Source organism: Mustela putorius, unplaced genomic scaffold (assembly GCF_011764305.1).
Source record: "Mustela putorius furo isolate JIRA1106 unplaced genomic scaffold, ASM1176430v1.1 tig00000698_pilon_pilon_pilon, whole genome shotgun sequence".
Classification (NCBI taxonomy): Eukaryota; Metazoa; Chordata; class Mammalia; order Carnivora; family Mustelidae; genus Mustela; species Mustela putorius.
The window spans coordinates 9,762,452-9,784,032 of NW_025421449.1; the positions used below are offsets into that span (position 1 = coordinate 9,762,452).

Sequence of the window (21,581 nt, forward strand, 5' to 3'; positions counted from 1 at the left end):
TTTGAGCCACATCAGACTTGAACTACCAAGGCCTGTGTTGTCCAGACCGCCTTGACTGAGACCCACAGTAAATATGCGTAGTACACCATGACCCAGGGTGCCCACACACTCGCGCGTAAAATCAAGCCACTGAGGAACGTTATTTATTCTTTTTTTTAAATTAACATATAATGTATTATTAGCCCCAAAGGTACAGGTCTGTGAATCGCCAGGTTTATACACTTCACAGCACTCACCATAGCACATAACCCTCCCCAGTGTCCATAACCCAGCCACCCTCTCCCTACTCCCCTCCCCCTGGCAACTGGAACGTTATTTATTCTTACCGTGCGCTCACCCTTAACTGCTTTCTGTTTAATTCCCTCTTTTTCCCCTCATGCTGGTTTGATGCCATGACCCAGTCGTGTTTCATGACCCACAGCTTAAAAACTCTGAGAACAGAGTAGGGGAATGTCCTTCCTCTGCCCATTTGATAGATGAGAGGAGTCGGTGCAGACAGGCAGGGGAATTTGGACGGGAGCTAGGGCAGAACAGGACTCATGACCAGGGTACAAAAACAAACAAACAAACAAAAAACAAAAACAAAAACAAAAAAACAGGGCAGGAGGAAAAGGGAGTAGAAGGGATGGGGTGGCTCTTACCCCAGGAGATCAGGGCAGGCTCCTCCAGCGAGAGGACTTGTGAGCAGAGATAGGAAGGAAGCCAGGGACTGGCTGGGCAGAGAGGGTGTCCGGGCAGGGGGTGAGCAAGCCTGGGCAGACAGTGACACAGCCTCACCTTCCAGTCTGATCACCCCTGCAGGGCCCTGCCTGCCTTGACTGCATTGGCTGCGGAGGGCTCTACCTGGAAAGAAGCAGGCATGAGACTCAGCCCCCCGCCCCCCACTGGCTTCTCCCTGCCTGCCTATCCCACAGGACAGTGCCTCCCCTCATGAGTCCTGACCTCGGGGCTGGCTCCCAGCACGTCCAGGGCCGGGCCTGGCTTGCCTGCTAGGCCAGGGTCTAAGTTCTCCAGGAGTGAGCAAGCCCTTTTGCCTTCTGCTGACTTCCTGTGCCAGACGGAAGCATGAAGTGCTTTCCCCCAACACCTCCCCCAGACCCACCCCCCATCCTGGTAGCCAACAGTGCCGCCCTCCAGGCCTCCCTGCTGTCAGGAAGCCGTGCAGGGCTGCTACAACACATCTGGGTTCTCTGTGTTTTCTTCCCCCTTGGGGGTCATGTCCAGGGTTGTCTCTCCATGAGAATTACAGGGAGTTCATGCAGAGACAGCCCCAGCTCAGCACTCCTGGGGGCTGGGACCCCAGCACTTTCTTCATGCTATAACCCTGACAGCCCCTGCCCCCTCCTGGGGTCACTCTTCACCTGCACCACAGGAACTAAGAGGAAGCCATTATTGAGCACTTACTGTGTGCAGATCAGGGTGTTGGGGCTAAGGTCAATTAGTCCTTGCTTCTGGTGTTTGGGGGCTTCTCAGGAGATGCCCCCAAACACGGTGGGTGCTTCTGGGCCTAGCAGGGAGATGGGGCAATGGGGCCATGGCTGACAGTGCTCCGGCAGAGGTGGGAGCCATGCGGGGAGGCAGGTTAGGGTGGGATTAGCCAGAAGGGTAAATCATGTTGAAGTGTGTGAGTTTGGACTTCGCCTTGTAGACACTGGGAGCCATTGAAGGTCTTTGATCGTGGAAAGGGTCTTGGGTGTTTAAGGGAGCTTAGCTCGGTGGGGACGTGCGCAGGAGACTGGGGCCAGAGCATGGGAGGAAGCATGGCGGGCAGGCCTGTACCTGTGATCCAGAGGCAGGAAGGCAGGGTAACGTAAGGAACTTCTTGCCAAAGGCCAGATCAGGTGGGCTGGGTGGCCAACCTGCTGCAGAGTATCGGGAGGAAGGGGGAAGAGGCGAGCTTCGGACTGGGGCCATTCCGGTGTTTTCTGAGAAGGGACTGGGAAGTTCCAAGGGGAAGCTGGCACGGGGGAAGTAGAGCTCTTTCTGGAGAGACACTTTGAGTCTGAGCATGGTGGAAGGAGGAGCTCAGGTGGGGCCTGGGGGTCTGTCTTCTTCCTTTGGACTTTGGGCTAAGGTGAGGCAGACAGCCATGGGGGTGGGACCTCCACAGCAATGGGGGGAGACTTGGTCACTGGCACGGTTTGCCACCGCGTAAAGCAGGTCTGTTTTGCATTGGACCCCATGCCAGACATAGGGGGTCTAGACAGAGATGGGGGTCACCTGGGTTTGACTGGAAGCTGTGGAGGACAGTGAGGTGATGGGACCCTCCTTTGTATGCAGTCCCTGAGGATCCCCCTTCTGTCTCCCTCTGCAGTGATGGGTCATTCCCCTATGACTCTGTCCCTTGGCAGCAGAACACCAACCAGCCTCCCGGCTCCCTCTCTGTGGTCACCACAGTTTGGGGAGTGACCAACACATCCCAGAGCCAGGTAAGAGCCTGTCCTGCCCGCAGCCACAGCCTCTCCCCAGCAGGACCATCCCTTGAGCATGGGGACCTTAGCATCATCTCCCATGCCAGCCGTCCTCGCACTGCCCAGCTGGAAAGACCAGCTCCTGGGGCACACTCAGCCGTGGGCACGCCACTACCCTCCATGCTTGCTCTGGAGGGCAGCAGCTGGCCCCTAGACCACCATCCCCATCTGTTTGAGGGTGTTTCTGGGAATAACGTTCATCTTCGGAGAGCTGGGGGTTCTTCCCTAGCCCACGTTTACTTGGGTTGGATAAATAGGAGAACTTCTTGGGTGTTGTTGGTCTCAGAGCTCCGGTGTCTGGGGTCTTTGACCTTGGGTAACCCCGGATAGATTTCAGCAAAATGGTGAGCTTTCAGCTCGTGACACACCCCTCCCGCTGGCCAGCCCACCCTCCTGCTCTCACCCCTTCCTCTTTCCTCCACGCCTTCTTGTCCAGTCTGCTCGGCCTCTGCCACAGGTTGGGCCTGGTGGCCGCCCCCGAGGGCAGCCCCAGGCTTCCCTGCAGTTTCAGGCCACAGGCACCCCTCGGCCAGGATCCCGCTGCCCTCCAGAGTTGGCAATTTGGGCTTCTCTTTGCCCTGACAGAGCAGCAGCCCAGTTCTCTGGGCATCCAGACCCCTTGGCAGGGGAGGGCTGAGAAGTCCAGTTCCTTCCACCTACAACGGAGGGCAGGACCAGCCCCTCCTGGTTCCATCACAGGCTGGGGTTCTTATCCCCTGCACTGCCAGCTTCCAGGCCGCATTACCCACTTCGAAGCATTTGTATGGTCTGGGGACTGTTCATGCCTCCAGGTTCTCCCCTTTTCCCTCTGCCCTCCCCCATTGTACCATTTCAGCTGTGCCTCCCACCCCCCGGTGTCTCCTCTTTCCCTCCCACGCCCCCTGGGGCACCACTTGGGTGACAGCCTCTCTGCCCACAGGTCCTTGGGAACCCTATGGCCAATGCCAACAACCCCATGACTCCAGGCGGCAACCCCATGGCATCGGGCATGACCACCAGCAACCCCGGCCTCAACTCCCCCCAGTTCGCCGGGCAGCAGCAGCAGTTCTCGGCCAAGGCTGGGCCCGCTCAGCCCTACATCCAGCAGAGCATGTACGGCCGGCCCAACTACCCCGGCAGCGGGGGCTTTGGGGCCAGGTGAGCAGCCCCCCCGGGAACAGCTTTGGCCCTGCCCTTCCCCCTCTGTCCTGGAGCAAGTGTCAGGTTGAAACGCCCATGGGCAAGGTGCTCGGGGTTTTTTGAGGCACCATGTCCTCCTCCAGAAGGTGGGCTCCCCATGGCAGCGAGATGCAGTTATCTCGTGCCCAGGAGGGTCCACGCAAGCAGGACCCACTTAGGGCTTCGGGAACATAGCAGCTTGCCTGTCGCCAAGGGGCACGGAGGGCTGCCAACCCACAGGAGGCCCCTCTCCCCTATTTGGGTTCGGAGTCCAGACGCCTCCCCGTCTGTGAGCCCTGTGGCAGGAGGTCACGGAAGGACCCTCATTCTCCCCCCCAGCCTCCCAGCCCAGGGCTGACAGTGGGTTCATCTCTAGATTCAGGCAGTATCTAAGTCTCCCCTTCTTCTCCTTGCAGTTACCCCGGGGGTCCTAATGCCCCCGCAGGCATGGGCATCCCTCCGCACACCAGGCCGCCCGCTGACTTCACTCAGCCCGCGGCTGCTGCTGCAGCAGCTGCGGTGGCGGCGGCAGCAGCCACGGCCACGGCCACAGCCACGGCCACTGTGGCAGCCTTGCAGGAGACGCAGAACAAGGATATAAACCAGTATGGACCGGTAAGGGCCCCGCTAGTCCTGGTCCAGCCTTGCCCCCCCCCAGCAGAGTTGGGGTGTTGATGCCGTGTGTGCTGGAAATGCTGATGGTGTCAGGGTGCGTCTGGGTTTCCTTGGAGGCATGTGGACGGGTGTGTGTTAGGACGTGGGTGTGTCAGAGTGGTTGAGTATGGTGGGTGGGGAGGCCGTCTGGGTGCTTGTGTTTGTTCTGCGTGGGTTTGTGGTTCGTGCGTGTCTGCGAATGGGGATAGACGTTCTTTATCGCCCTCTGGGTGCCTGCTCACCAAAGAGCGGGCTCAGTGCCTAAAATGCCTTGTCACCAGTGTGTCCCCGTGGTGGCTTCTGAAGAGCATATACTCTTAGTCATCCCATCTGTGGATTGAACCCAGGTCCCATTTCTGTTCCCCTGACCTTCAGGACTGGTGGAGTGAGAGGAGGGAGGGTTCCCCGAAGGAGTGGAGGATGGGACAGGAGATGGGGCTTGGAGGAAGGGGACAGCGGGGCAGGTGGGCAGAGGTGGGAGCTGGGATTGCCTTGGACTTTGTGGATGGAGGGCGTGTCTCCACTGGCTGAGGGCGGGGCCAGGGCTTCCAGGAAAGGGGCTCCTGCCTCCATCCTCATTCCCCTCCATCCTCCCATGCCCCTCCCCACCTCTGCACCTTCTTTCCCGTTCCCTGCCTGCCTCCCTGGAAATGCTGCCTGCTCTCTGGAGTGACTGCACCCCACCCCGGAACACCCCTTGGGCTGCATATTTCCTGTGCGGCCTGCAGAGGGCAGTGGTGAGCCCAAGAGGCCTGACATCCCTTGGGGCCTGGTCACCAGCTGCAACCCCACAGGAAAGTGCCCCCCTGGCCCAGAGCCTCCCACCTCCCCCACCCTTCCCTCCCTGCACTTTCAATGCATGTGGCATTTTATTCTTTTTTTTTTCTTCTTCTCCCGTTGAAGGTCTGTTCCTCTTTCCAGATGGGTCCCACCCAGGCGTATAACAGCCAATTCATGAACCAGCCCGGGCCGCGGGGGCCTGCCTCCATGGGGGGCAGCATGAACCCCGCAAGCATGGCGGCTGGCATGACACCCTCGGGGATGAGCGGCCCTCCCATGGGCATGAACCAGCCCCGGCCGCCCGGCATCAGCCCCTTTGGCACGCACGGGCAGCGGATGCCCCAGCAGACCTACCCGGGCCCCCGGCCCCAGTCCCTTCCCATTCAGAGCATAAAGAGGCCATACCCAGGAGAGGTGAGTGTGACAGCAGGCAGGTGGTCGCCAGGGTGGGAGGTGGGGTGGACCCAGGGCTTGAAAAGAGATGGGCTGTGGGCAGGACCTTGGAAAGGGCAGGAACTGACCAGCACCAAACCTGGACCAAAAGTCTGAGCCTTAGGACAGAGTCAGGCTTCTGGCTTGGAGACCAGCTCTGCCATTTCCCAGCTGGAAGCCCTTGATCAAGTCATGTTCCCTGCTGGAGTCTTGGTTTTTCATTTGTAAAAGATGGCGCTGATCCAGCCCACCCCTGGGGTCGCTTGGGAGATGTGAATGAGGAGCTGGACAGGAAGCACTGGGCTGGGGGCCGGCACGGGCAGCAGCAGCTGCGGTTGGCGTGGTGTTTTGTCTTGGCACAGACACTAGCTGGGTGGCATTGGTAAGGAGCAAAGCCTTCTTGGGTCCACGTTCCTCACCTGCACACGAGGGCTTCTTTCTTGCAAGAGTGAGAGAAGGAATAAAAGTCTGTAGATATCTAAAGGCTGTGCGTGTCAAAGAAGCGACTGGAAGGCAGACAGCGTGCTTCTTAGGGCTCTTCTCAGCCAACTGTCAGCTGCTCTTTCAGGAGGAACACTGCCTCACTGGCTGCCCAGCCAGCTCAGTGAAGGGAAAGGTGAAGATTTAAGGAAGCAAAACCCACACCCATCCACTGGCAAATGAGACTCGCAGAAAAGGGGATCACCTTCCTAGAAACCTGTCTAAGCAGGAGCCCATAAGGAGGTGACACACAGGGGGTATCCGGAATGAAACGTGAGGTCAGAGAAAGAGGACTTCCCGGAGGAGGTGTCATAGGGCCTTCAGTGAGCCGTGGGAAAAGCTGGCAGCCAATGGCCTATCTGGGTAAGGCTTTATTTAGTTCACCTGCAAAAGACACAGGGACCCTAGAATCCTGACCCAGTGCCTGCTCCTCAGGAAGCCTGCCTTGGTTCCTTACCTAGGCAAAGCTTCTTGCTGAGCCATCTCCATCACAGCTCTCTGTTTGTCGCCTGTTCTCAGACTGGCTCCCCCCACCCCCACCCCACTTGCCTCCAAACTGTGGCCTTCAGCTTGGCCTTGTGGTGGGTTTAGAGGCCAGAACTTACGTTCCTCGAAGGTCTGTGTGATTCCCTCAGCATTCCCCCTAGCTCAGGCTTGACCATTGTTGGAGGTGTCCTGAGTTCAGAAGGGGAGAGTTCAGGGACCTCCTCAAACACAGGGAGCCTGGCTCAAGCCCAGACGCTCCTGGGTGGCACCGATTCAGGAGGCACCAGCCAGAGAAGGACCGTGCTCTCGAGGTCCTGGCTGTCCTTGGGCGGGGAATGCTCAAGCTCCTGGTCTCATTGCCACACACAGTCCCCACAGGAGTTCTGGACCCCTTGCAGCCCATCTGTCCTCAGACTCCCAGCATCCCTGTTGGCTGGGCTAGTGATGCCATCTGCAGATCCAGCTTTGGGACTGGCGGCCCCTAAGGAGGAGATCCCAAGAAAGGAAAGGCAGAGAAAGTCTCAGTCCTTGCCCTGATGTCCACCTGCACCTGTGAAGGCACACACCGGAAGCTTTGAATTATGTTCACTGAGTCATCCTCTTCATGGAATGCTGATGCTTCCCCATTTACAAAATGCCTGGCACTGGGCTGGGACACTGCGGGATCCCGGCCCGTGTGGCCTGACCCTGTCTGAGAAGGCGGGCATCACCCTTCAATGCTTCTAGAATCTGTGAGCCGTCGGAACGCTGGGGCAGGTGTCAGACTGGCTGGTCCCACACGGGACTCCTCTTCGGTGGCCTGATGGGCAGGCTCCCCTCCACCCTTGCTCCTCCAGTGCTATGACAGGAACCACACAGTCACCCACAGCAGCCACCCCTTTCACTGCAGTGTGAGGGGCAGAGGTCCTCAGTACTGACACAAGACACCTCCTCCTCTCTGCCGCTGAACTCTGGACTCTGCTTTCATTTGCTGAGCAAGTGTTTATGGAGGGTCTGCTCTTTGCCAGACACGGGGACACAGCCAGGACCTCTGAGCCTAGAGGCAAGAAGGACAGTTTAAGTAGATAAGGAGACTAGGAGAAGAAACCACCAACCTGGCGGGATGCCCTGGCCTGGAGTGTCTGGGTGGCAGGTGGCCCTGAGGGTCCCCTCACCTTACGGAGCAGGGAGGTGGCTGCAGGGGTGGACATCGGCGTGTCAGGGGTCACCTTGTAGATCCTCGAGGACAGGGGTCCTTCTCTCTCGGTTGCCTGTCTTGAGAGGGTTGTCTGGACCCCCCACAAGCCTGCTTCTCTCGACCTCTGCACGCATGGCCCAGAACTGAACATCCGTGTGTGCTGTTCGGTGTGGGGTATGGAGCCAGGGCCCCTCATATTCAGCTTCCGAATGCAGGGGTTGAGGGGGTCCCCTTTCCGGAAGCACATCCCGTCGTCTGTGTTCACCTGCCACAGACCAGGCGCTGGGAGACACATAAAGGGGGCTTTAAAATCGAGCCCCCTCCTAACAGGATGAATGAGAGTCTCTGAAAGCAGGTTACTTGGGGGGAGGCTGCTCACAGGGAGGTGGCCCCCAAGCCAGATGGAAAGAACGTCGTGTCCCCAGATGTAAGGGCAGCAGGGGGGCTCAGACAGCCTCTGTGCCGCCACCCCCCTCTGGGTGGAGGAGGCAGTTTGTGGAAAAGGGCAGGGATGAAGGTGTGGGCCAGGGTGTTCCAGGCCTTCTGGTAAGTGGCTTGGCTCCACGACACTGACAGCCTTTCTCCTCTCCTCTGTCTGCTGCCACAGCCCAACTATGGAAACCAGCAATACGGACCAAACAGCCAGTTCCCCACCCAGCCAGGCCAGTACCCAACCCCCAACCCCCCACGGCCGCTCACCTCTCCCAACTACCCCGGGCAGAGGATGCCCAGCCAGCCGAGCACCGGGCAGTACCCGCCCCCCACGGTCAACATGGGGCAGTATTACAAGGTGAGTCCCACCACCCCACCGGCCCCTTTCTTCATCTCCACCTCATATCCCTGCCCCCAGCTGGGTCATCTTGGTCCTATGTGTCCCCTGAAGTCACCAGGGGGCAGGCAGAGATTTCCGGAGGTGTCCTCGAGAGCTCAGAGCCATGGCCAAAATGTCATGCTGGCTTCTCTTGGTTCCTTTTCTCATGGGGCTCAGACAAGGGCTTTCCCCTTCCCTGTTGCTGTTTACAGCATGCACCGATGATCATAAAGGAAGCACGGGGTTTTTTTATTTTTTTAAAGGTTGTATTTATTTATTTGAGAGAGAAAGACAGCGAAAGAGGTAACACAAGCAGGGGGAGTGAGAGAGGGAGAAGCAGGCTTCCTGCTGAGCAGGGAGCCTGACATGGGGCTCGATCCCAGAATGCTGCGATCATGGCCTGAGCTGAAGGCAGACCCCACGCCTGAGCCACCTAGGTGCCTTGGAAATAACTTTTTTGTTTTGTTCTGTTTTAATAGCATTCATCTGGTTATATTAATACTAAGTTCTAAACCTTTTTCTCCTACTGCCCGTGACTGCCCGTGAGCATCAGCATGTTACATAGTTATTATTAAGGTTGTCATTTTGAATCTGTTTCTTTTGCTTAACGTGAAATCAGTTACTTGCTGTTACAGAGTCTCTGCGGTTTTCAGTTTTCTAGGGTGCCTCACCTGTGGATCTAAGCCACACTGTATTTTATCGTTCCCTTCCTGTCTGACATTTGCGTTGTTTTTGATTCTTCACTTTCAAAGTAACACCGTGATGGATATTTCCAGGCATCTAGCTTTTTCCTTCTTTGGGATCATAAAGTTCGTTCTCAGGAGCACAGAGAACTCTGGACACACTTGATGTGTATTTGCCCAGGAATCATGCTAACTTCCACAACCACCCAGCCACCACTCCAACTTCAGCATTCTGGGTGTTTCTGTTTTTGTGAACTCTTGCTGTATCACTAGCTGTGGACAGAGAGAGAGGAAATTCTGTTCCGGGATGGGGAGGGGGTGACCTGCCCTACCCCTTGGGGGTCCCACTCCGCACCCCAGCACTGGATGGGCCTCATCAGCATCCCCTGTATTGTACTCCTGGCCAGTTTTCATATTGGGAGAGAAAGCAGGCTTCTGGTAGCTTCTCCACCTTCCACTCTCACCACATCATGTGTCTTGCATTAACAGCCAGAGCAATTTAATGGACAAAATAACACCTTCTCGGGAAGCAGCTACAGTAACTACAGCCAAGGGAATGTCAACAGGGTACGTTCCACTTTTGATCTGGTGTATTTGTGTGTCTAAGGGGCCTGGCCGTTCCCACCTGAAGCCCATGGGTGGGGCTGTACTCCCTAGTCCTCAGCTCCTGGGAGCAGTGATGCCCAGACAGAAACCACAGGTCCAGGCAGGTGGGGCAGGGTAAGGACTAAGAGCAGAAGGGAGAAGGGCTCCTAGGGAGCCAATTTCCCGGGGTCCTGCAGGCTCAGCTCCATCTGAGGACCGCGCTGGGCTGGAGTGATGACATAGGCAGCCAGAGACCCAAGTGCTGGCCAGGATGGAGGGATTTCCAGGGGGACTGGCTCTCCACCCTTCGGGGAGCAGGGACTACAGCCCCAGGACAACCGGGTGGGTGGGGTATACATCCAGAGCCATAGTCCCTCCCATCCCTGTGACCCCATAACCTATGTGTGGTTTCTCTTTCCCTCCAGCCTCCCAGGCCAGTTCCTGTGGCAAATTACCCCCACTCACCTGTTCCAGGGAACCCCACGCCCCCAATGACCCCCGGGAGCAGCATCCCCCCATACCTGTCCCCCAGCCAAGATGTTAAACCACCCTTCCCACCTGACATCAAGCCAAATATGAGCGCTCTGCCGCCACCTCCAGGTGAGTGCCCCACCTTCTCCCTCTGTCCGGCCAGCTCCCCCTAGGGCCCTAAGGAGGGCCAGGAGCCAGGGGGCTTAGATGTTGCACTGCCTGTGGGGGCTGGGCATGTGGAAAGGGCAGAAGGGCTTTGACGCAGGTAAGCCCCACCCACAAGGGAAATTTGGGGTGGTTCTGGGCCACCCACAGCCCTGAGCCGCTGGAGGCAGGAAGCAAAAGCAGCTCCCAGCCTTGGAGAAGAGCTGGGTGGAGGAGCCTGGGGCTTCCAGAATAGGGAGTAGGTGGGGCCAGAGGAAAATAGCGCCAAGATGAGGGGGACAAGAGATGCAGGGATCGTGGGGATGGCATGGGGCAGACTTGGAGAAGCAGTGGGCTCCCTGGTTTGCACACAGGCGGATAGCCCAGCTTCTGTGGCCGTGTTTACACACACATCTGCACAATCCCAGCTTCTGTGGCCGTGCTTACACACCCACCTGCACGGTCCCAGCTTCTCTGGCCATGTTTACACACACACCTGCGCAGTGTCAGGAGCCTAGAGCCAGAAGTGTATGTCATGTGGGGACGCGAGCTCCACCCACCTCCCCTGAGCCCACACTTGTCCGTGCCCACGGTGGCACGGGCGAGCGGCTCACCTGCGGCTCTCCTGCCCAGCCAACCACAACGACGAGCTGCGGCTCACGTTCCCGGTGCGGGATGGCGTGGTGCTGGAGCCCTTCCGCCTCGAGCACAACCTGGCCGTCAGCAACCACGTCTTTCACCTGCGGCCCACGGTCCATCAGACGCTGATGTGGAGGTGAGTGTCGTGCTGGGGGCCCAGGTCCAAGTTGGGCGGGAGAGGCCTCTGCTGGTGACCTCCCTGGCCGGGCATTGCCCTGAGCGGGCAGTAGCAGCCTCTGCCTGCTGCCTTCACCTGCTTGGCCTCACTGACTGGGCCCCGCTCTGGGCAGGGTCTGGGGGATGTCATGGGGAACCTGCAGGCAGGCCTTGGCAGGTACAGTGGCCCAAGGGCAGGGAGCAGCTTTGGCTCACTATAGGCCTGAGGGAATGGTCAGGGATGATCTCCTAGAGGAAAAGGTGGCTAGCTTAGACCCAAAGACCTTCAAGACCCAAAGACCACTGGCAAGAGGAACTTGAACATGGCTTGTTCAGGCTAGAGCAGGAATATAGAGGGATAAGACTGGGTTGGACAGGACCAGTAACCCCTACGCATTGCCAGAGGCTGGCCACTGAGCCAGGCCACTGCTCAGACGTCCAGACACACCAGAACACAAAGGCTGAAGGTCCAGGCTAGGCCGCACCCTGTGTTCTCTGCCTTCTACACCTGACCTCTCTTGATCTTATCAGTGGGCCGTGCTTTTCCCATTGACAGTGAAGTAGAACAGGGAGTTCTCCCAGCAAGCGGCAGAGCTGGGACTCGGGCCTAGTTCTCCTGGATGCCAGAACCCATTGGTGTCCTCACTCTCAGTCCTTCTTCCTCAGGCAAGACTCACACTGCCCTGCCACCACTGTGACCAGAGTCTCTCAGCTTCCCAACAATGGGCAGCTGAAAGGCACAAGATGAATATGCACTGGGCATATCCACACAGCTCGCTCAATGCCTTGACCCTGCAAGGCAGGCTTCAGCAGGAGCTACAGACAGAGCTGGGGTGGGTGGAAGGGCCCAGGTGCTCAGGCAGGAGGGTGGAGAGACCCCTGTGCAGAAGCCCTGCTCACCCGTCCATTCTTACCACAGTGCCCTTACCTAGGAGGCATCCCGTGGCCCTGGCCAGCGTAGTTTCCACACATACGTGGTCGCTGCTGGGTTCACAAGTATCTTCTGTGCTGTATGTCTGGCACCCAGCAGGGAACTGAATCAGATGCAGCCCAGGCCTGGGTGCTTCTCCCAGCTGGAGTCTGGGTTGGGCATAATCAGCCTCCCAGCTGGTCTGCTCACATTAGTGTCTGTCCTTTCTGTCCCTCTATCTCTATCCTGGGGGAGTGGCAGTCACCCTGATAGGGAGGGGTCTGGGGGAGACCAGCAGAGCTGTGGGGTGTGGCTGGAGTCAACAGTATGAGAGAGCATGGGTGGCCGGAAGGGCTTTTGGCCAGGGACAGGGGGAGAGGGGCTGTCCAGGGTGGGAGAGGAGAGTGCAGGAGTTTGAGGGCAGCTGTCACAATGGAGGACGCGCGGCCCCGAGGACCTCGGCTGTGGCCAGGTCACCCAGGCCATGGGCGGCACCATCTGAGTGCTGCCCCGCCCCTCAGGTCTGACCTGGAGCTGCAGTTCAAGTGCTACCACCACGAGGACCGGCAGATGAACACCAACTGGCCGGCCTCGGTGCAGGTCAGCGTCAACGCCACGCCCCTTACCATCGAGCGCGGCGACAACAAGACCTCCCACAAGCCCCTGCACCTCAAGCACGTGTGCCAGCCGGGCCGCAACACCATCCAGATCACCGTCACGGCCTGCTGCTGCGTGAGTGTGCGGGCGGGGGCGTGGCATGGGGAGTGCCCCTCTGGGGCACGGCCGTGTCCTCGCGGCTCTGTCCCCATCCCCATAGCCACTGAAGTGACCTTTCAGCAACATGCCTCTGCACACGTGCGGCGGTCCCTTGGGGCTATGGGATAACCTTCAGAGCCACCAGGCTCTGGCCGTAGAGGTGGCCTTTCCCACTCTCTTGCCACAGCTCCCATCCTGTCCATACACATGCCTCCACTTCCTCTGGCGGGTCCCTCCTCCTGGACACCTCCTAGTGCCCACCACTGTCTTCTGCTGGTGGAGGTCTGTGTGCCTTGAAACCAGCACTGTCCTGGCTTCATTCACAAGAAGTGTTTATATTCTAATCAACCTTTGACGCAGACCCACTCCATCAAGTCTGGAGTTAACTTTCTCCCTTCTTCACCCAACCCTGCTGTCTCAGAATCGAGTGTGTATGTGTCCATCCGATCTGTGACCTGCTCTGGGTCCCCATCTGAGCCACTCTCCTACCCCCAGAGATCAGGGCCTGCACATAGGGCTTGTTCAGGGACATGTGGGGAAGTAGGTTGCCTACCCCACTCTGCTGGCCTCTGTGGGGGACACGGGAGAAGGAAAATCACTGATCCTGCCCTTACAAGCATAGGGACACCAAGGCTACCTAGAGACAGGAGTCACAGAATCAAGAGCCTGGAGAGGCTCTCGAGGGTGTACAATCCTGGGAGGCTTCCTGGAGGAGTGAAAACAGGGATAACACTCTGTCAGGAATGGTAGAGAACACATGATGGGGGGTAGTGCTGAGTGAGGTCAGGAAGTGAGGCCAGCTCCAGTCCTGATGCCGGGTGTCCCATAACCTGATGCCAGGGGTGTTTCATTGTCAGCCCAGGCCCCAGGCAGCTGTCCCAAGGGGTGACCCCTGCCTGGATCTCCAGGCTCACCAGTCCCAGGGCACATCCTGGGGCCTCAAGGGGACCTGTTCTAAAGTGGTATCACTATGGATCATGGACCCTTTCCTGTGCTTGGCCTTCAGGGGCCTTTGGGCACAAGTTGGGACCACAGGGAGGCGTAGGGGGACCATAGGGCGGGGACTGAGCCCACACTCTCTTCTGGCAGTCCCACCTCTTCGTGCTGCAGCTGGTCCACCGGCCCTCCGTGCGCTCAGTGCTGCAAGGCCTCCTGAAGAAGCGCCTCCTGCCAGCTGAGCACTGTATCACAAAAAGTAAGTGTGGGGGCACAGGGAGCCAGAACCAGTCGTAGCCCGTGTTCGTTGTCCAGCCACGTTCATCATCCACCCAGGACTCGCCTTGGGCTCCGTACACAAACCACAGGGCCCACGTTCCCCTTGGCACCAGTCCCCATCCCCAATTCATGTCCCTCCTTCTGGAGCCGTGGGGATGATCAGAGTAGCATGGCCTGTGAGACCTCCCTAGCCTGTTCAAATGGGCTCACAGCACAGGGGAGTGAGGCAAATTAAAAGGAAACGCCATGGTGTAGACAGGCCAGGCAGGCTTCCTGGAAGCGGTGATCACCTGGAAGATCACCTCTAGGAACTGGACAAAGGGGATCTTCAGCAGAAGGGAGGCCCAGGGGTAATTTCCCGACTGGCCTCCCCAGCTTGATTGCTGGAGAGAGGGATTTGACTCAGAGTCAGGTCCTTTGGAGGAAACACCCAGGTCATTAGTGAGGGGCACCATGCCGGGAGGTGCCCTGCGGCGCCTTCCCTCTCACTCTGCTTCTTCACATGACCTCCTGAGCCCCTGGTTCCCGCCAGGCATCGGGTCCATTCCCATTTCTGCCCTTGCAGAAGCAAATGTGCCTGACCCAGAACATCATGAGCTGTGCCAGACTGGGTTTCCACACCTGTGGTAGGAAGTCCCCCTTCCTAGGGAAGGCGGGGCCTATTCCACAGAGACTGGGGAGCTGACATGGTGACCTCTGGGGACACATGCCTCCCACACATCGCACGTGGGGGCTGCCATCCCAGAGTGCTGGGTGGCCCAGGTTGCCCGGAGGGCCAAGCCTCCCCTCCAGTCAGGCCGGGCTGCACCTCTTATTCCCGGGGCCTCCCAGTGTCTTCGGGGCCGTGGAGAAGCAGGCAGTGTCCCAGCCCCAGGAGGGAGTGCCATGTGTGTGGGATGGGCGTGTCTCCCACATCCACTTGTGCCTCCTGCCCCACAGTCAAGCGGAATTTCAGCAGCGTGGCTGCCTCGTCGGGCAACACGACCCTCAACGGGGAGGATGGCGTGGAGCAGACGGCCATCAAGGTGTCTCTGAAGTGCCCCATCACATTCCGGCGCATCCAGCTGCCCGCTCGAGGCCACGACTGCAAGCACGTCCAGGTGAGGGTTCCCAGGGGTAGCAGAGTGTGGGCGTATCCACCCATCCCAGCCGTCGTTTGTCCTTGGAGCATCTTCTCCGTCTGCCCAGGGCTTGGTTCCCAGGCAGCTGCAGAACCGACTTAGTCCCTGTCCTGACAGAGGTCGGGTGTCAGCTGAAAGTTCTGCACGTATAGCCACAGCTGGTTTGGAGCCCAAGTGTAGGGACACTTCTGCCTGATGATTGCCGTGTCCCGGGAGCTTGCCCCCAGCGGGAGCTCAGGGAGTGGCCAGGGAACGAGGGACTGTCACCGTCTGGGTTGCTCCAGTAGAGCACTGTGCAAATGTGGGCGGCCCGGGTGGGTGGGATTCCCTTGGATGGGGGAGCTGCTCAGGAAGGAATCCTAGAAGAGGGGACAAGGAGCTTCATGGTGGGGCAGGAGCTTCCCTCTGGGAGAATAGGGTGGACACAAAGAGTCTGGGCTCTCTATTTATCTGACACACGTTGACGAACCAGACCGGATGTGTTCTGGGTGTCGGGGCTGGGCTGATGGGGAGGTTGGTGTCTGCACTGCCCCCGGCCGCTGTGAGAGGGGCCATCACATGTCAGAGTCAGTGACGGGCGTGCCAGGACATCTCCTCTGAGGACATGGGCAAGGGCCACCGGGCACACAAGTAGTGTGAGGAGTGATGCGTGCAGGGCTTCGGGGTGGCTGGTTTGCTGTGCGAGCAGCGGATGACCCGCTGCTCGCACAGCAAAAAGGCCCCATTATGGCCACTGGTGATGGCCCAGCCCCCAGTTTCTCCCCGCACCCCTTTCCCTCCCTGCTGGGAGATCCACATAAAGGTCCCGAGAGCAGCGGCACTTGCATCTCTGCATCTTCTCATCCGTCTGTCTGTCTGCCTGTCTCCTGGCCTCTGCAGTGCTTTGACCTGGAGTCGTACCTGCAGCTGAATTGCGAGAGAGGGACCTGGAGGTGTCCTGTGTGCAAGTGAGTGACGGCCGCCCTGGCGGGATCCCCCCAACATAGCCTCGAAGCGGAGGAGCTCACTGGCCTCCATCGGGCCCTGCGTTCGGGCCCAGCCCCCTGCACCTGGCCTAGAAGCCAAATGGGGAACCCAGACCAGCGGAGGAGCCCAGAGCAAGGGGGCTGTGAGCCATCCTCTTGTGTCCGGCTGTCGCAGGCCGGCCTCCTCCTGTCTCTGCCTCCAGTGGGATCGCAGAGGTGGAGGCTCTTTGACACAGTGGGGAGGGGTGGGCTCTGCCCCTACTCTCCGGGGTTGCAAGAGCGAAGGCCAAGCCCCCCTCTCTTTTTTCCAGTAAAACTGCTCTGCTTGAGGGCCTGGAGGTAGATCAGTACATGTGGGGCATCCTGAACGCCATCCAACAGTAAGTCGGCCTCCCCAGCTAGGGGCACGTGGCAGGGTGGGTGGGGGTACTGGCCTGGATGGGATGACATGAGCACGGGGGTACTCCTGACAACCCCTCGCTCTCCAGGTGGGCAGACTACTCGGCGGCCCAGTCTCTCCTTTCTCTGTGACTCTACCTCAGGGACTTCTCTGCCTAGGGACAGATGAACTTTCCAGAAAGTCCCAAACTCAGCCAGAACAATACAGTGCCCTGGATAGCCTCTCCCTGGGTGGAAGGCCTTGGGGCCAGCTGCCTGGTACCCAGCCTCTAGCTTTTCCTCATCTTAGTCACCCCTTAAAGTCCCCCACATCTCTGTCTTGTGCAGTGTGTGGCGAAAATGGGGACAGGGGGCCTGGGCAGGGACACCTCAGTGTGTGTCTAAGCTGGAACCTCTTGTATCCCAGGACCTCAGTTCTGTCCTCTTCCTCCCCCCAGCTCCGAGTTTGAAGAGGTCACCATCGACCCCACATGCAGCTGGCGGCCAGTCCCCATCAAGTCAGACCTACACATTAAAGATGACCCAGATGGCATCCCCTCCAAGAGGTTCAAGACCATGAGTCCCAGCCAGATGATCATGCCCAACGTCATGGAAATGATCGCAGCCCTGGGCCCTGGCCCGTCCCCCTACCCCCTCCCACCTCCACCGGGGGGCACCAGCTCCAACGACTACAGCAACCAAGGTGGGTGAAACTGGGCAAGGAGGGAGAGAGGAGGCCCACGAGGGGCGCAGGATTTCTGGGCTCATGTGGCAGATGCAAGGGGGGTTGTGGTAATGTACATGCCCAAAACATGACCTAGGTCACTGGACTTGGGGATACAGTGGCCCATTCAACACCATCCTCCTCTCCTTTCCCATGTGGTTCTGTCCAGCCCTGTGGGTCAACACCCAGCTGGGAAGGGTGAGGAGCTGCCCGTGAGCCAGCCTCCTGCCTCTCCCACCTTCCCCTACTCGCCTCCTCAAGCTCCAAGGGACAGACAGCTCCTTGACTCCTTTGGAGACTGCTTTGCTGGGGCCACCAACAGAGCATTCCCACTCGGAGCTCTTAGCCCTTCCCCTGGCCCTCCCATGTTTCTCTGTAACATCCTATTGTCCTTGTCAATACAACACTCCCATCCTTCCAGGCACAGAGTCCAGAGTCCAGAGGTCTGCAGTTCTAGGCTTTGGCCACCAAGGTCACCGTCACTACCTCTCACTCTCCCTGCTGCCCAGACCAAGCTGTACCCTACAGCCCTAGGTTCCTAGAAAGTTCCCAGCCCCCTTAAACACAGGGGATGGCAGCTCCTCACAGCATCCGGGCTCTGGATGATTAGAAGCCCAGAGAGGTAAACCCACATAGCAGGGTCCCAGAGCGTTCAGCAGGCCCCAGCTTTCCAGCATGATGGGCCTCTGATCCCTCATTGGGGCCATGTGGTAGAGAGAACAGTGGCCAGGGAAGCCAGACAGCTGACTTCTAATGTTGACCTCTCAAATCTGAAGCAGCTTTCTTTGCAGACTGGGCAGATCCCGATCTCCCACTCTGGGCCAGGGTCTTCCCACGGCTGAGGTGCAACCATGTGGGGGCTGTGGGAGACAGCCCTGAGGATCGAGCTCAGCAGACCCTATGGAAGGCTCAGACTTGGACCTTGTCTTTCCCACTCCCTGCCACCTTAGGAGCCTGGCCTCCCCTTGCTCAAACTAGCTCTGTCCCCTCATACCTGTAAACCAGCTCATGTCCTGGGGTGCTAAGGCCCACCAGAGAAGGCTATCACTGCCCTGTCATCCAGCCAGCCCAGATGTCTAAGGCCACAGGAGCCAACTCCAGCCTCAGGGGACAGGACTCATCTTAATTTACATATGCCACCCCCCTACACACCCCCGTGGCTGTCTTTCCTCTGGGTGACACAGCCCCACTGCCGTCTTGTTCCCTCCCCAGGCAACAACTACCAGGGCCACGGCAACTTTGACTTCCCCCATGGAAACCCTGGTGGCACGTCCATGAACGACTTCATGCATGGGCCCCCTCAGCTCTCCCACCCCCCGGACATGCCCAACAACATGGCCGCCCTCGAGAAACCCCTCAGCCACCCCATGCAGGAAACTGTGAGTACCTCTTCTTCACCCTGATCTCCTCTCCGCCCCCTGTCTTCTCCCCCTTTGTCCCCATCCTCTGTGTGCGACTCATGGGAGCAGAGGGCTCCCCATCCCCGAGGACCTTTCTGATATTTGCCTAGCTGCCCCCAAGGAAAGGGGTGAATTGAGAATGAGAATGGTCCTGGGCCGGCTCAGAGGGAGGGAGAGGCCTGACCCAGGTTGGGTCATGGCCCTCTGGTGTTCTTGGACTTGGCTCTTTTGCTCAGGACATTGGATTCTCAGCTGGGGGAAGCTGCAGTCTCCGATCTGCACACACCACACATACCTGTGTCCACCTCCCAAGTGTACCCACCGCGCCACTGCACATAGCAGCCCCCTGCACACGCCAGCCCCCCAGCCCCACAGCCTCTCTCCCTGACTTACACGCACTCTTCTGCTGACTTACTGTAGCCCCGGCCATCTAGAATTTTGTCTCAAACCCAGGCACTTGCTTCCCAGGGGTCTGAATCTTCAGGATATCACCGTCTCCTGTGGGAAGAAATGCTGGCGATTCTGCTTAGCCTGAGAATATTCCCTTCTTGTTTCCTGTCCCATTTTAACACACACCAACCAGTGGTAACAGGCCGGGCTGTTCCCCGGGTCCTCATCTCGTGAGCACTGCGTGGTTCTCTTCGACTCTGTAGACATTTCCTGGGCCTGTGCTCTGGGCTAGGTCTTGTACCCAGTGTGAGCAAGACAGATGCGAGCCTTGTGCCAATGTAGCAAAAGTTCTGGCAGTGCTTGGATGGAGGGAGTTGGGTTTTGGGAACACAGAGGCCTGAGGGCTGAAGTCAGGCCTCAGTCATCTTATGAGTCCCTGGTCTCTCCCCTAAGGAGGAGGGAGCGGCCACGGGGGGCCTGGGAGTGGTACCCATCTTCCACCATGTGACCTGGTTGGAAGGGCCTCTGGGTGGTGGTGTGTTCCATACGGAGTTGGCTCTGCCGGAAGCTGTCTTGTCGGCCAGAGCCACTGACTCTCAGCAGGAATGACTGTTAACTGGAAGGCTGACAGACTGAGGGACAGTGTAGCAGCTTTCCTCTGGAACTCCAGAATGCCACGTCAGATGTAGCTGCTGTCCCAGGGCTCCAGCCACATTTTTGCAAGTTACTTTCTGCCCCATGGGGCTTCTGACTTCTAGGGGCCTCTCTCCTAGCCCCCGTTCCTCAACATTCCATGCCCCAGAATCACCCAAATCACACGCCACACACACTCACGTGCCACACAGCCTGACTCACAGTTCTCAGTTCCGGAAAATGTCAACGGGATGCCATGTACTTCTGGGTCCAACAAGGCTTTCTTTTGCCTTCTTTTAGCTGGGCCGTCAGAGGTTTTTGCAGCGGGACCTAAGCCCATAGGTGACTTCACAGCTCCCCGCCCCAAGATGGTCCCAAGATACCTACTGTCCTTCCCCATATCTGGGCTTTTGCTAACTGGCAGCTGGACCCAGAGAGACAGTGTGCAAGAGGGTCAGTGCAGTCACAGCTGTACTGCCCTACACCATAGCAGCCTGGCCCTGGCTGAGCACCTGCCAGGAAGGACGCCCCCGTGTGCGGGGCATGGCCGAAAGGCTCCAGTCAGGTGCTGGTTCATGGAGACCCTCCCTTGCAGGAGCCATGGTAGGCTGACCAGCAGTTCCTATAGAGCACCTGCCTCTCTGGGCCCTGGGACCTTCCAGCAAGTTGTCAGGGCCAAGGCCGGCGGCTGTGTCAGCAGATCCGGGGACCATCTGCCCTGGGCTGGGCTGCTCCAGGAGTATGGAGCCGCTCCCTGCCCCCCAGAGTGGGCACCATGGGGCACCCACAGCCGTGGGGGGGGGGGGTCACCAGCTGGTGTGGTGATCATCCTTCCCGCTTCTGTCAGTCCTTCCAATCTCAGGTGCACCCCCCATGCAGTCCCACGGTCCTGCAGTCCGGTCCCAGCTTGGAGGGGCTTGCTGGACTGAGCAGAGGCCCAGCGCAAGGCCTGGGGGCAGCTTCAGGAGAAACAGGAAGAGGAACTAGGGTCTGGAGATCAGAGGAAAACAAAATGTCTGTGTGGTCTGGATGTTGGGGGGTGGGTAGGAAGGTCCAAGAAGGCCCAGGAGACGCGTGCTCCCCCGCGGCCTGTCGAGTCCATCTCCCCTTGACAAGCACAGGGCCGGCAGGGTGGGAACGATTTGTCGGGGGCCCTGGCAGTGGGGTGAGGGTGTGGATCTGTGCTCTAAAACCTGAGCTCTGAAGGGAGGTTGCTTGTGACAGCACACAGACCAGCATATGGCCCCCTGCCCGCCGCAGCCCCATGTTCCAGGCACCTCCTGCTCGACTCAGTGAGCCCTTGGGCCTAGGGCCAGGCCTAGAAGTGCCTACCTTCCTCATCCCCCCGGGATGCGGCCTCTCGCTGCCTAGATGGACGGCCAACAGGAAGGGTCTGGCAATGCAGAGAAGGCCCCACTCTGCTCCTCCGGCTTGGATTCGGTTCCACCTACCCGGGGCAGCAGGCAGGGCTCATCCCGAGGTACCGGCCCCTGCCGCCAGGGGCTCTTGGAAGGAGCCTGTGTGTCCAGCGTCACCCACCAACTAGGGCCCGTGTGGGGCGCAGACCCCTCCCTGAGCTGCACGCCTGCCCATGCTGTCTGTCCGTGTCCGCTCTCCGCTGCCCTGGCCCGCAGGGGGCTCTGCACCACGCTGCCCCCAGCACCCCTCCCGCCCCCCTGCTCCCTGGAAACATGCCCATTTTGCTTCTCCATTCCGCCCTTGCTGCTCCTTGTGGTGATGGTGTCCGGGCCACGGAGGCAGACGGGCCTGCAGGGGCCTGGACCCTGCCGTCAGTGTCTGCTTGTCTCGGAGCCCCTGGCCACCTCCCTCCCGGATGCATACGGCCCCAGAGGCCTCCTCCCGGCCTCCTCCACAGCCTCCCTGACTGGCAGTTTTGGGGGAGGACTTTTTGTTTGTTTGTTTCCCTACAAAACAACAACAAAGCGTTGAGCTTTGGAAGGG

The 21,581-nt window shown here is 58.9% G+C and overlaps 1 protein-coding gene across 7 annotated transcripts in view; it reads left to right on the plus strand.

Moving 5' to 3' along the window:
* Nucleotides 1-21,581, plus strand: part of ZMIZ1 (zinc finger MIZ-type containing 1) — a 233,348-nt gene that overhangs the window by 206,024 nt on the left and 5,743 nt on the right. For 5 of the 7 annotated variants that reach the window (XM_045083551.1, XM_045083552.1, XM_045083553.1 and 2 more), the window contains 15 exons: nt 2,315-2,429; nt 3,391-3,608; nt 4,046-4,244; nt 5,187-5,477; nt 8,246-8,428; nt 9,622-9,699; nt 10,143-10,317; nt 10,966-11,107; nt 12,559-12,769; nt 13,883-13,988; nt 14,948-15,108; nt 16,009-16,076; nt 16,406-16,474; nt 16,931-17,175; nt 18,409-18,575. In XM_045083551.1, the coding sequence (XP_044939486.1) occupies nt 2,315-2,429; nt 3,391-3,608; nt 4,046-4,244; nt 5,187-5,477; nt 8,246-8,428; nt 9,622-9,699; nt 10,143-10,317; nt 10,966-11,107; nt 12,559-12,769; nt 13,883-13,988; nt 14,948-15,108; nt 16,009-16,076; nt 16,406-16,474; nt 16,931-17,175; nt 18,409-18,575 (2,428 nt within the window). The remainder of the gene's footprint in view (nt 1-2,314; nt 2,430-3,390; nt 3,609-4,045; nt 4,245-5,186; nt 5,478-8,245; nt 8,429-9,621; nt 9,700-10,142; nt 10,318-10,965; nt 11,108-12,558; nt 12,770-13,882; nt 13,989-14,947; nt 15,109-16,008; nt 16,077-16,405; nt 16,475-16,930; nt 17,176-18,408; nt 18,576-21,581) is intronic. The other 2 variants (XM_045083554.1, XM_045083550.1) reach the window with 1 other exon arrangement.